At 42.1% G+C, this 13,006-nt stretch overlaps 1 protein-coding gene across 3 annotated transcripts in view; it reads left to right on the top strand.

The window, feature by feature from the left end:
* The window catches only part of LOC137321118 (E3 ubiquitin-protein ligase RNF38), a 223,017-nt gene that overhangs the window by 168,458 nt on the left and 41,553 nt on the right, over nucleotides 1–13,006 (top strand). For all 3 annotated transcript variants that reach the window (XM_067983341.1, XM_067983343.1, XM_067983342.1), the window contains 2 exons: nucleotides 6,765–6,932; nucleotides 11,577–11,747. In XM_067983341.1, the coding sequence (XP_067839442.1) occupies nucleotides 6,765–6,932; nucleotides 11,577–11,747 (339 nt within the window). The remainder of the gene's footprint in view (nucleotides 1–6,764; nucleotides 6,933–11,576; nucleotides 11,748–13,006) is intronic.

Here is a 13,006-nt window from a genome sequence, read left to right as displayed (position 1 = left end):
CCTTTATGAATCTGGACACCACAGGGAGTTTCCAGACTAGATTATCCACCAACCCTGAGAAGTAAATCAGGCTCACCACATAGACTTTTAACCAGCCAGGTGAAAGGACCTGATCTAGCAACATGGCAACTTTTCTAAAATCATCCAGATAGCTGGAATGTAAAGTCTCAGTGAGTTGTATTTGAGGTGATAAACCTCTTCCATTTGGCTTTGCAAACCTTCAAAGTTGAGGTTTTCTAAATATTAGGACGTTTTCAACTACAGTTCTCAAAAGGACTAGACTGACTCATGGTTTTGGGAGGAGGTGAAAGCAAAGCCTTGCTTACAAAGAAGCCTCCTTGGGAAATTAAGTTTGGAAGTCCACAGTAAACCGTAGAATTCTCAACATGCATATGTGTAGCAGAAACCTCCAAGCTGCAGTTTATCCACTGCACTAAGGATGTTTTATAATAGACTACATCAGTTGTTCCTTATTATTGCAGAGGAGTCTGTAATAGTTGCACTGCTATGAGTGGTTAGTTTCCTTGTAAGTTATAGCCAGTGGGTATATTTCAAAGGCATTTTCATTTGCTAGGTGCCTTTTAGAAAAAAAACTCTCCTAGTCCTTCTTGTCCTGAAGGAACATGTGTGTTGCATTGGGAATATTCAGTACTTGGTCTGGATCTGAAAGGCCATCAGACAGTTTGCCACAGGCTGTGTAAATAAAGGTTCTTCAATGACTATGGAAACTCTGTGAAGTCTGGCCCCAATGCGACAGTGGGAAATTTCTTCATTTTTCCCACATTATTTTAGTGATGGACCGTACAGGAAGAAGGAGTTGCAATCCTGGAAATACCTAGGTTGAGGATACTTCCACTGAGTTTGAAATGGAATTCTTCCTGATCACTCTGAAAATATTAGCTCTGAGTTGTATAGCTTTGTTGGAGCTATGCGGGCAATTTTTTTGAATCATCGACAGCTACAGGTGAGGTGCCTGAAGATTGGAGGGTAGCAAATGTTGTGCCTTTGTTTAAGAAGGGCGGCAGGGAAAAGCCTGGGAACTACAGACCAGTGAGCCTGACATCTGTAGTGGGTAAGTTGTTAGAGGGTATTCTGAGAGACAGGATCTACAGGCATTTGGAGAGGCAGGGACTGATTAGGAACAGTCAGCATGGTTTTGTGAGAGGAAAATCATGTCTCACGAATTTGATTGAGTTTTTTGAAGGGGTAACCAAGAAGATAGATGAGGGATGTGCAGTAGACGTGGTCTACATGGACTTTAGCAAAGCCTTTGACAAGGTAGGTTGTTACATAAGGTTAAATCTCACGGGATCCAAGGTGAGGTAGCCAATTGGATACAAAATTGGATTGACGACAGAAGACAGAGGGTGGTTGTAGAGGGTTGTTTTTCAAACTGGAGGCCTGTGACCAGCGGTGTGCCTCAGGGATCGGTGCTGGGTCCGCTGTTATTTGTTATTTATATTAATGATTTGGATGAGAATTTAGGAGGCATGGTTAGTAAGTTTGCAGATGACACCAAGATTGGTGGCATTGTGGACAATGAAGAAGGTTATCTAGGATTGCAACGGGATCTTGATAAATTGGGCTAGTGGGCCGATGAATGGCAGATGGAGTTTAATTTAGATAAATGTGAGGTGATGCATTTTGGTAGATCGAATCGGGCCAAGACCTACTCCATTAATGGTAGGGCGTTGGGGAGAGTTATAGAACAAAGAGATCTAGGAGTACAGGTTCATAGCTCCTTGAAAGTGGAGTCACAGGTGGATAGGGTGGTGAAGAAGGCATTCAGCATGCTTGGTTTCATTGGTCAGAACATTGAATACAGGAGTTGGGATGTCTTGTTGAAGTTGTACAAGACATTAGTAAGGCCACACTTGGAATACTGTGTACAGTTCTGGTCACCCTATTATAGAAAGGATATTATTAAACTAGAAAGAGTGCAGAAAAGATTCACTAGGATGCTACCGGGACTTGATGGTTTGACTTATAGGGAGAGGTTGGATAGACTGAGACTTTTTTCCCTGGAGAGTAGGAGGTTTAGGGGTGATCTTATAGAAGTCTATAAAATAATGAGGGGCATAGATCAGGTAGATAGTCAAAATCTTTTCCCAAAGGTAGGGGAGTCTATAACGAGGGGGCATAGATTTAAGGTGAGAGGGGAGAGATACAAAAGGGTCCAGAGGGGCAATTTTTTCACTCAAAGGGTGGTGAGTGTCTGGAACGAGCTGCCAGAGGCAGTAGTAGAGGCGGGTACAATTTTGTCTTTTAAAAAGCATTTGGACAGTTACATGGGTAAGATGGGTATAGAGGGATATGGGCCAAGTGCAGGCAATTGGGACTAGCTTAGTGGTATAAACTGGGCGACATGGACATGTTGGGCCGAAGGGCCTGTTTCCATGTTGTAAACTTCTATGATTCTATAACCCATCCTGCCGGGCGGGAATGGGGTCGTGCGAGGGGTTAAAATCGGCCGAGTGTACTTATCATCCTATACTGCTCCATTCCCACCCAGCACCATTTTAACTTTGTGGACTTTCTAGGTGGCCGAGGCTCTCGCTACAGGCAGGTGGGGGCCTCCTCAATATTTAAATGTTAGGGTCCAATGATGTCATCTGGACCTCGACGCAATTTTAACTACTGATTGTAGAAGTGATATCCAGTGCCGGACCCATCAGCAAAACCTGGCGGGAGATAGGATTGGCTCCTGAAGAGTCCCAGGTAAGTTCAATCTTTTCATATTTTTAAGGTTTTCTTATGTGCCAGGAGGAGCAGGAATGTCTTCTGACCTTCCTCCTAACCACTCACCTTATGCCAGGGGCCGTTCCCTTAGGTCCTTGGTGGTGGTGGCTTCCTGCAGCGCAACCTCCCTCTTCTGCCCACTGGTCACCTCGTCATTCCGTCAGATTCGGGTGGGATTCAGCCTTGGAAGATGCTAATTAGGCCCGGGAATTAAAATCACTTGGGCCTCACACCAGCGTCGTGATAGGCGCTTGCCACACGCGGCGCTCCCGTCACACGTTAAAATCGGTAGGTGAGATTAGAGCGTGTGATGTAACAGTCTCCTGTTCCTACTTGAGAACGTACTGCTCCCCCATCCTCCTCCTTGGCAGAGTAGATGGAAGGTTTAACTTGCCAATCTGAGTAGAATTGACTAGCATCAGAGAATTAATTAATCAGCATCATAGCACTAGCAATGTTCATTGTAGCTGATACTTAGCTGGCATGGGTGCTAGAAGTGGAGGAGAAGCTGAAGTAGCCAACTACACAAAACCTGCCATATTTTGTGGGCAACAGTTCAGAAAGTGTCTGTGGTAGTTCATTGGTTCATGACTTGCTCCTGTTCTTGCAAGAAACGTGTTGGTGGAGAGGTTTTTAAGCTAAAAGTTCCTCCTATTTCAAGTCATAATTGGTCTGCATCAGAACTTTGCTACTGAGCTGGAAGTGGAGGCATTATGGAAAGCAGTGGCAACATCTTGAGGACCAATTTCATAAGTTTGAGTTGCCAACAGAGAGCCTCATCTTGCCACATGTTGGGAAATCACCTGCAAGCTGCCCTCCATTTATTCATCCACTATGTCAAATCAGTGGGTAAGATTAGAACACGTGATGTAACAGTCTCCTGTTCCTACTTGAGAACGTACTGCTCCCCAATCCTCCTCCTCGATGGAGTAGATGGAATGGTTAACCTGCCAATCAAAAACAGCGATGCTTTAGAAACTGTGTCAGTTCCTGTGTCTGGTAGCACTGAAGCAGGACTTGGATGATGAGCAGGTTACGACTCAAGCTGGAAGTGATTGTGTGAGCCTTGGAGGACCCAGACCCAGTGTGAAATATTGCTCAGCCGATGCTTTCCTGGAAGCACATTCTGCCTGAACATATTACCTTGTCTGATCTGGAGCTGGATGTATTTTTTTTTTGGAAACACTGGAACTCGAGATCTGTGGATATTGGGACAGTTGAGCATGGACATTGTTGTCTGTAGAATGCCCTTCCAGTGAATCCAATAATCACATCTACCTGTTATGTTGTTTGGAGCAGATTTCCCCCATCTGTAAGTGATACATTGTAGGAAGGCAGCACAAATCTTCATCTTAGGGAAGAATCAATGACATTTGGCATACATCTTGAAACCAGAAGCTGACATGGATGGTAGATTGAAGATGCGTCAACCAAAACCAATCCATCCTTGGTGGGCCAGTAGTGAAGTAAGAAAAATAACACGTATAAGAGCCAGCAGCTTTCACAATTTGGCCTGTTTACTTGGAAAACTATTGAGCACCACTACAACCACTTCTACAGAACAAGACCATAAAATTTTCAAGATTTAAAAAAAACACTAAAGTGATTTTTTTAAAAAAAACAAATTTCTTGTGTGTATATTTAGTTGTCTGCTACTGGCGATGGTAGAAAATGGGCCAAGGATGACCAAAAAGCCTCAACACAGTGGGAAAATCTTCTGCACAAAATAGCAGTGCAGGTGTGCAAATTTCCTAAATGGACAGTGGGTCCCTGGTTAATTCTCCCCCGCCCCGCTCCCCACTTCAAAGTGAGTGATGGCAAATCCTAGTTGTGGAGATTGAATGAATGAGGAAGAATGTCATTATAGTCAAAGAGTAAAATGCCACTAAATCCATCCAAGCCTGATTATTTTCTTAAACTCATTGCCCTAAATGTTGTCAGGCTATAAAAGCAATTACCTTTGTTTAATTGCACTTGTTATAAAATGATAAGTACAGTTATTGAAAATAAGAAATGTAATTTGATTTTCAAAAGATGAATATGATTTTACTTAATAAAAATAATAACCTTGATGTTTAATGGGGAGATCATGTGGCAAAGAGAGAGAGAACACTGTAATTTCACTTCAGTGACCAGGCTGTAGACTTGAGTGCAAAATGATTGGCTCTGTCTGACAACTGTAAAGGTTATAAGTGAAATGTGTCTAGACATACTGTACCCTAGTGGGTGTGAGCCCACAGGACAAACATGTCTACGGTTCAGCACAAACTGGTGTAATATGAACCTTTTGGACCCTGTCCCAACTCTGCCCGGTGCAGGCTATGGGCCCCTTATATTACCAGCTTCAGATGGAGTGCTGAGTAAAAACAGCTGATTAAGAGCTAGGAAATCAGTTTATCTGGGCAATCCAGGCCACACGCATTTCTGATGGACTGTACGGAACATGATGCAAGCATTCTTGACAGCCTTCGTTATTAGGCTTATAATCAGCAGACTTCACTCGTACACCATCATGCAAAGTAGTCTAAATCAAGAGTATTATACTGAAGCTATACAAGAGTCAGAATTATATTAATTCATTTTCCAGCACTCCATGTCACAAGTGCAAAACCCTGTATTTTATCACAACTGCATTGGAAAATAAGAGATAGCTTGAGACTATCCTCCATTTAATCCAGGTTTCTCTCATCATATCTTACCTGAAAACGGTAGCTACCTCCATATCCGGACACACTATTTTCCCAGGTGCTCCTCCTCAGTGATCACCATTTTAGTTTTTCAGCAGTCCCTATCAGTATGGCAGTAGTTTTGGGGATGTGGAGTGGGGGGGGGGGGGGAGGTGGACAGTAGGCCAGAGCTTTATAAAATCTTAATGAGAATAATGAGATTCATTGGCTTCTTTCTCTTTGCATATCATTTCTGCTTGCATATCAAGCTCCCTTCCATAAGGCAGCTCTGGTATTTTTGCCCAAGTTTATGTATAAGCCAAGTGTTGGCAGGCTCTTTGGCTATGGGGAGCACCACTGTTGAACCTAATTTTGTCTTCGCACTGAAGTCCAGAAGCGCACAGACTCCAGCAGTGATCACTGGATAGCAATCAAGAATTGGAACTTTTCCGAATTCAAAAGTTGAGAATTTTTGCATTATTACAACATGGAATGCCCTACTGTGAAATAGCGGTGGAAGCACAATCCATGATATACCTTTTAAAAGGGAAGTGGATAAAGAAAAATTTAAAATGATACAGGGAATAGGCAGGGGAATGTGGGACTAAGTGGATAGCCAGCATAGGCGTGATGGGCCAAATGGCCACCTTCTGTGCTGTAAAATTCTATGATTCAATATTATGGATAAGTTTAGTGATGTTTTTCCTCCTGAATTGTATATTATATTGTGTTATAAACGTTATTTCTACCTGTATTCACTGTATGCTGAGTGAAGAAGGAAAAAGGCAGCTGAAAGCAGTCGGTTTAGTTGTATTTGCTAGTTCATGAAACAATCCTCAGTTTGATCCAGATTCCCCTCATCGCACATTGCTCGTCTCTCGCCAGATAACTGATCATACTTTTCCAAGTTGCTTCTCCTCAATGACTACCATGTTAAATAAAATTGAAGGATTTGATTGATTTTCTGCTGGCTACTCATTTGTCACTAGTATATTTTGATTTAGTCAACTGAATATTAGATTAGTAATTTAACAGAAAAATGGTTATTTGAACCAATTTTTTTTTTAGCCAATGAATGTATAATGCCTTGGCCATGCAACTCCCTGCGGTGAGGCATCTCTGAGGCGACACTTTCAAGTGTGATGCCTTTGAAAGATGTGCTATGCACGCTTGTTAGATGCAAGACTTTTAATTATATAGATTTTTAGATATTTCAGTGAGGTTCACCTTTAAATACTGCCTTTTTGGCTGAATTAAGGGAAGAAATATTTAAAAGTTTCAGCCAAGAGTGTGGTCCATGAATGATTTTCCAGTCTCTGAACAATAACTATTTCTGTACTTTGTGCTTTTTTTATGCAGATTCATCAGGGCACGGTTCCTGTCTCGTATACTGTTACTACTGTAGCACCACATGGGATCCCACTTTGCACAGGACAGCACATCCCAGCATGTAACACACAACAAGTTCCAGGGTGTTCAGTCGTATTCAGTGGGCAGCATTATCCTGTGTGCAGTGTTCCTCCTCCGGTCAGTATTCACATTGTCACTCCCACCATTAACACAGGAATAGAATGAGAAAAGTAGGAAGTGTACATTTTCATGGATACTGCTATATTCTTAATTATTGATTCATAAAAAAAGTTGTAATAATATGAATGAAGGGCTATACATTTGAAATACAACATATTGCAGAAAACTGTTGGGTGCTCTGTTGCAATTATTATGTAGGTTAGAACTTCTCAAGCAATCTAGATCTAAGTTGTATTAAGTTGAGAAATTTATGAGAGGCAAGATTTTCTGCCCACAACCACCCAGTTTCTGGCAGTAACAGGGCAGTCAGGGAATTGTTATGTTGGCTGGCTGGTGCTCGCTGCTACTTCCAGGGTCTCCCATCAGAAGTAGTGACAGACGTTGAATATATCACCCGTATTTTGGCAGCGTTTGAGTTAGAGACTAATGATGGGAAAGCATCATCTGATGGGTTTCCTCTCAGAAACACTTCATCAGTACTGAGTGGCAGGAGCACCTCGCATTCCCTGAGTTCAGCAATTCCAAAGCAGCAGAGGGGGCTTCAAATTAGAAGTGTCAATAGAGCAATGGATTGCACTTGGCAAGGCAGGGATTCTTAAAAAGTTAAAACTGTTTAATTTTGTTTCTACTGGCACTAACCAGATTGTGCAGGCGCTGCAGCTAATCTCCTGCCGCCGCCACCCCCCCACCCCCCACCTCCAACCTGAAGCAAGTGACCCGGCAGTAGTACAGATACTCCTGGGAGCCCACTACCAACATGCAAGTGAGCCTGACCCCAGAAGATCTGCTGTAGGCAGTGCTCACTGGGACAGATTGGCACGAAGCTAGCAGGGTTTCCTGCACCTGTGTGATTGGTCTTGGAGCCTGTTTATCGCAACACTTTTTATTTTTAAATCACATCAAAATGCCTATAGCATAGATCAGCGCTCATGTTTGTAAAGATTCCAGCTCATGATTTAATGGGTGGAGGTGGAAATTCAAAGTGGATCGCATGATCTGATGACATGCTGTTTGTGCATGTGCAAGGCACTAATCTCCCAGTATCCATATTAGTGAGGGCTAGAAAGTACAAATTATGATTGCCCCAGCAATTGCTTTTCTTGCATTGGGCAGATAACTGCACCTGTGATAAAGTCACTGACACAGAGTTTTGATGTTTTTGTCTATATAATTATCAACATACAGTTTGGGTCGTCTCCTGGCAATCTGATTGGCGTGTTCATTCTGTTACTGTTGAGCAATTTTATTGATCTGTGGATACCACATGACCATTTGTCTAATCAGTCATTTGACTACTATGGAGCAGTCCATACTTGCTGTGAACTTCTGGCCTGTCTTCAACCCCCCCACCCCCAACCATCCCAAGGTCACCTCTTGCTTCCCATAATGAGAGACCAGGCCCAAGTTCCTGCTCCTTCCACAATCTGAGACGAGGCGTCTTTGCCATTGCCTGAGGCTAGGCCTTGAGAGCGTTCCATTACCAATAGCTGGACCCTGAGACCCTTCTGCTGCCAGATAACAGTATTGTCTGTGGCAGCTCTTATCTGTGAGGGTTTTTATTCTTAACCCCTTCCCCAGCAACCACACTCCTTTCATTCCATGTTGTCCTTTTGCCACGATCAAACTCCTTGTGCCTTTTCCTCACCTTGTTTCATCAGGGAAAGGCAGTTAGCTCGCACATGTCAGCCAAGATTTGGAAGGAGAATTGACACACAGGACTGCAGAGCAACAGTGGAATGTTTTTTAAAAAAGAGACAGCAAAGGTACAGAATAAGTATATTTCACTAAAAGAGAAGAAAACTACTAGTGGTTTTAGGCTACCAAGGATAAATGAAGAGGTTAGAAACTAATTAAAAATGAAGAGGCCCTGAGGGGATTATAAGAATAATAATGAAAAAACTAAATGAGAATGTAAAACAATAAGATTTTGAGAGAGAGATAAGGGAAGCCAAGAGGTAGTATGAGTAAAAAATTTCAAAAAACATCAAAAGGAGTAGTGAAGGATTGTACAAGTATATCAGTAAAATGAAAATTGTTAAGTGAGGTGGAACACCTGAGAGGAGAGAATTGTCAGTTTGTAGAAGATCAGAAAGTGGCAGAGGTGTTTAACAAGTATTTCACTACTGTCTTTATTAAAGAGAAGGATATTGGAGAGGAGGTGAATCCTGAAGTGGTTGAGAGTGAGATGAGCGACATTATGATGAATATAAGGAAAATTTTAGATAAGTTAGTTAAGCTAAAGGCAGACAAAGTGCCAGGACCCGACGGGATACATCCTGGTATCATGAGGGAGATGAGGGGGGAAATTGCAGTGTCTACAAATTATACTTCATGGCTCTTGAGTGTGGATGTGTGTTGGAGGACTGGAGAGTGGCCAATGTAGTGCCCATTATTGAAAAGGGAGACAGAGCTAATCCAGGTAATTACAGGCCAGTTAGTTTAACATCTGTGGTAGGGGAAAATTTTGGAGTCTGTAATTAAGGGTGAAATTACCACGCATCTAGGTTAAAAAGAGAATAGTTAGAAGTTGCCAGCACAAATTTCAAAAGAGACTATCATGCTTGTCAAACCTCATAGAATTCTTTGAGGAGGTAACAGACAGGGTAGATGGGAAGATACAGTAGATGTAGTGTATGTGGATGTAGGAAAGTCTTTGACAAGGTACCACGTGGGAGATTACTAGAAAAGATTAATGGATATGGAATTAGGGAGACTTTACTAAACTGGGTTAAAAATTAGTTCGAAGGGAGAAAACCGAGTAGGATTTAAGGGCAGTTTTTCAGAGTGGTTGAAAGTGAGTAGTGGTGTCCCACAGATTCAGTTCTTAGGCCACAAAGGCCTAGAGGAAATTGTGTTGAAATTTACAGCTGATGCCAAAAAATGAGGTAGTTATTTCTCGAAGAATAAAGGAAGCTGCAAAGGACTATTGATAAGATGGGGGAATGGGCTAAAATGGGGCAGATGTAATTCAATGTCAGTAAGTGTGATATTTGGGGATACAGGTTCACAGAACAGTAAAGGCAGCACTTCAGATTGATAAGACTGTAAAATTGGAGTCTAGGTTCTATCTAAGGTTGCCAACTCTGGTTGAATGTACTCCTGGAGATTTCATCATATGATCTCCTGCCTCCAACTGCCCCACCCACATGCTCCAGCCATTCGTCGCCCAACACATCCATCCTCATGGCACACCACCTTCCCATGCCAATTGGAAAGCGAAAAGACTCTTCATTACCCAATTGGATGAAAACAGCTTTTTTTCCCATCTCCATTATTTCTATAACTAATAAACTGAAACACTCAAAGAAAATGAAAAAAAAAATGTTTTTAATGCCCCTATAATTTTTCTCCTGGGTTGCTCGGAGCAGTGTCCTGGAGCTTAATCTTCAATTCCTGGAGACTCCAGGCCAATCCTGGAGGGTTGGCAACCTTAGTTTTATCACAAGAGGTATAGAATATAAAAGCCAAGAGGTAATGATGAGCCTATGTACAACCTTAATAAGACCTCAGTTAGAACTAGGATGCTTCCTGGTATGAGGAAATAGAATTACGGAGAGAGACTTGGCAAAATTGGGGCTATTATCAATATTAAGGGGCTTGACGATACTGTTTAAAATTATGAAAAGATGGGACAAGGTAGTTAGAAGCAGATTGTTTCCAGTTGTTGAGGGTCAGGAACAAGGGGCCATAGATGCAAGATTAAATATGAGCAATTTGGGACAGAGGGCAGAGGAAACTACCTTACAGAGACTTGTGAGGATGTGGAATTCACTTCATAGTTTCTGCCTCAACCAAACCTATATCAACATTCAAGATTAGATTGGATAGATGAATGATGGAAAAGGGAATCAAGGTATATGGGAATAGGGTGGGTAAATGTGATTAGAACTATTTGCCAGTGTGGAAGGTAAATGCCGACGTGGACTCGTTGGGACTGTTTCCATGTTGTAACTTTCATGTATTTCTATGTAAGATTTTAAGTTCCACAATGCTCCCAGCTCACTGATGACTTAAAATGAGCCATAAATATACCACCATTACTGACATTACTAATTGAGAGCTAGTTAATCTGCTGAGTTTCTCCAAACTACACAAGCAGGGCTCTCGCATGAGCCTTCATCTTATATTTTCCTGGCGGCTGGTTTAGGGTAGGAAGTTGAGATGATGGGTCCCTGGTTCCAGACTGAACAGATATGCCTGGCTTAGCTTTTTGTGGAATCCAGCACTGCCCATTGCTGCGTGCCTAGGCTGAGAAAAATCAGCCTGGTAGAGTTCCCAGACATGACTACTGTTCACTTTACATCTATTTTTGTATATAATTTACACATTTATATTTTCGTGGTTATATCTAAGTTTGTATCTTTTCCTCCAATGGCCTGTGTGATTACTTTTTTTTCTTTTTCCTCCTCTCTGCTATCGTTGAGTCACTGTTGTTTCATGAATTTAATATCTATACGACCTTTTGTTTCTTCCCTATTTTTCAGAAGTGTAAGAACCCACTTGTTCAACTAAAGTGATGAGTAGAAAAGTATGAAAAGCAGTTAATTATTATTAATTTCATTTATCTTCTCTAAACTGTAACTGCTTTTCAAGTACATTAATGATTTGAAGTGTTAATTTTTTCTCTCTTTTTCTCTCCAGATGCTGCAAGCATGTTCAGTGCAACATCTGCCAATTCCGTATGCTGCATTTCCTCCTCTTATCTCAAGTGATCCCTTTATATTACACCCTCCACATCTGTCACCCCACCATCATCCTCACGTGCCACCCCCGGGTCAGTTTCTCCCATTCCAAACACAACAGTCGCGGTCGGTAAGTAATATTTGAGCATTTGTGACATTGGACAGGTTTGCGAAAGAAGGCACAGGACTTAGTTGAGGGGCTGTGTTTTGTTCTGCAATTAGCAGAGTTGGCATACAGTGATACCAACTAAAATTATCAGTTTTTACTACCATTTTGAGGTCTGAATTTTCATTAAAGCTTCTGCTAATTCCATCAAATGATCTAAAGTTGTGTGTATGTATATATGGAAGATAGAGTGTATGTGTAGGCTTTCAGTATATATTACTCCCTCATCTCTATCCATATAACAATGAAATTAAGTGCTATACCTTGCAGGAGGAATCATAATTTCCTCGTTTTCGGTTCCCCTCCTTTTTCTCATCCCCTTGCCTGAAGTTACTGACTCATACTGAGGTGCATTTCCACATGTACTGGTGGCCTCATGATTGGTAGGGTATTGTACCACTGGGCATCAAAGCCAAGCCTAGTCTGCCCGTAGCCAAAGTCCATATGTAACACACACACACACACACACACACACACACATCACACTTTTTAGCAGTGATCACTGGTAAGTGAAGAAACAGGAATCCAAAGGTGCTGAGGCCAATTATAGTGCCTCCAATGGCTGTCCAAGCTGAAATCAGCTAAATGATCAAGCCTGAAACCTCTTTATTGTCTTTTGGCAGGGGCCTAGCGTTCCACTGAGCCTAAAAGAAGTTGCTGTTGTAACGCGCATCACATTTTCACTTCACGTGAGGCCATTCTGATTAGAAATCATAGGAAACTTTAGGAACAAGAAATAACCAGTCGGCCCAACAAGCCTGCAGCTTTTCGGTTGACCTTGATCCAGCTGCTTCCCTACCATATTCTGACGTCTCTTCCAGAAGTATATATGGTCGTCTCCTGAACTGGTATAACTTATTCCATATGTCTAATCTTTGTGAAAAATAATTCTGTTGAATTCCCTATTTACTCCTAATTTCCAGGTTTTCTCGCAAGTTTTTGAAACCTTTATGGATTAAATAATTTGCCTGCACGAACCTTATGGGCTCAATTTTAAAACCGAGCCGGGAAAGGAGCGGAGTGGGGGGTCAAATTGAGGTTGGGAAACCCATTAGTTCGGGTTTCCCGGACATCCTTACGATTTTGACATAAGGAAGTCTTTTTTTTTGTGTGGGTTTCCCGTCCGACTGACCGGCCTGAGTGACAGGCTGGTCGCAGTCGGACGGGAGACCAACCAGGGAGAGGACGTCTTCAGGTAAGCCTGAAGCTAAGTCTTTGTTTGT

The sequence above is a fragment of the Heptranchias perlo genome, chromosome 4 (assembly GCF_035084215.1).
Source record: "Heptranchias perlo isolate sHepPer1 chromosome 4, sHepPer1.hap1, whole genome shotgun sequence".
NCBI classification, from domain to species: Eukaryota; Metazoa; Chordata; class Chondrichthyes; order Hexanchiformes; family Hexanchidae; genus Heptranchias; species Heptranchias perlo.
Note: the sequence above shows the minus strand (reverse complement) of the source record. Positions and strands in the feature narration are given on the sequence as shown.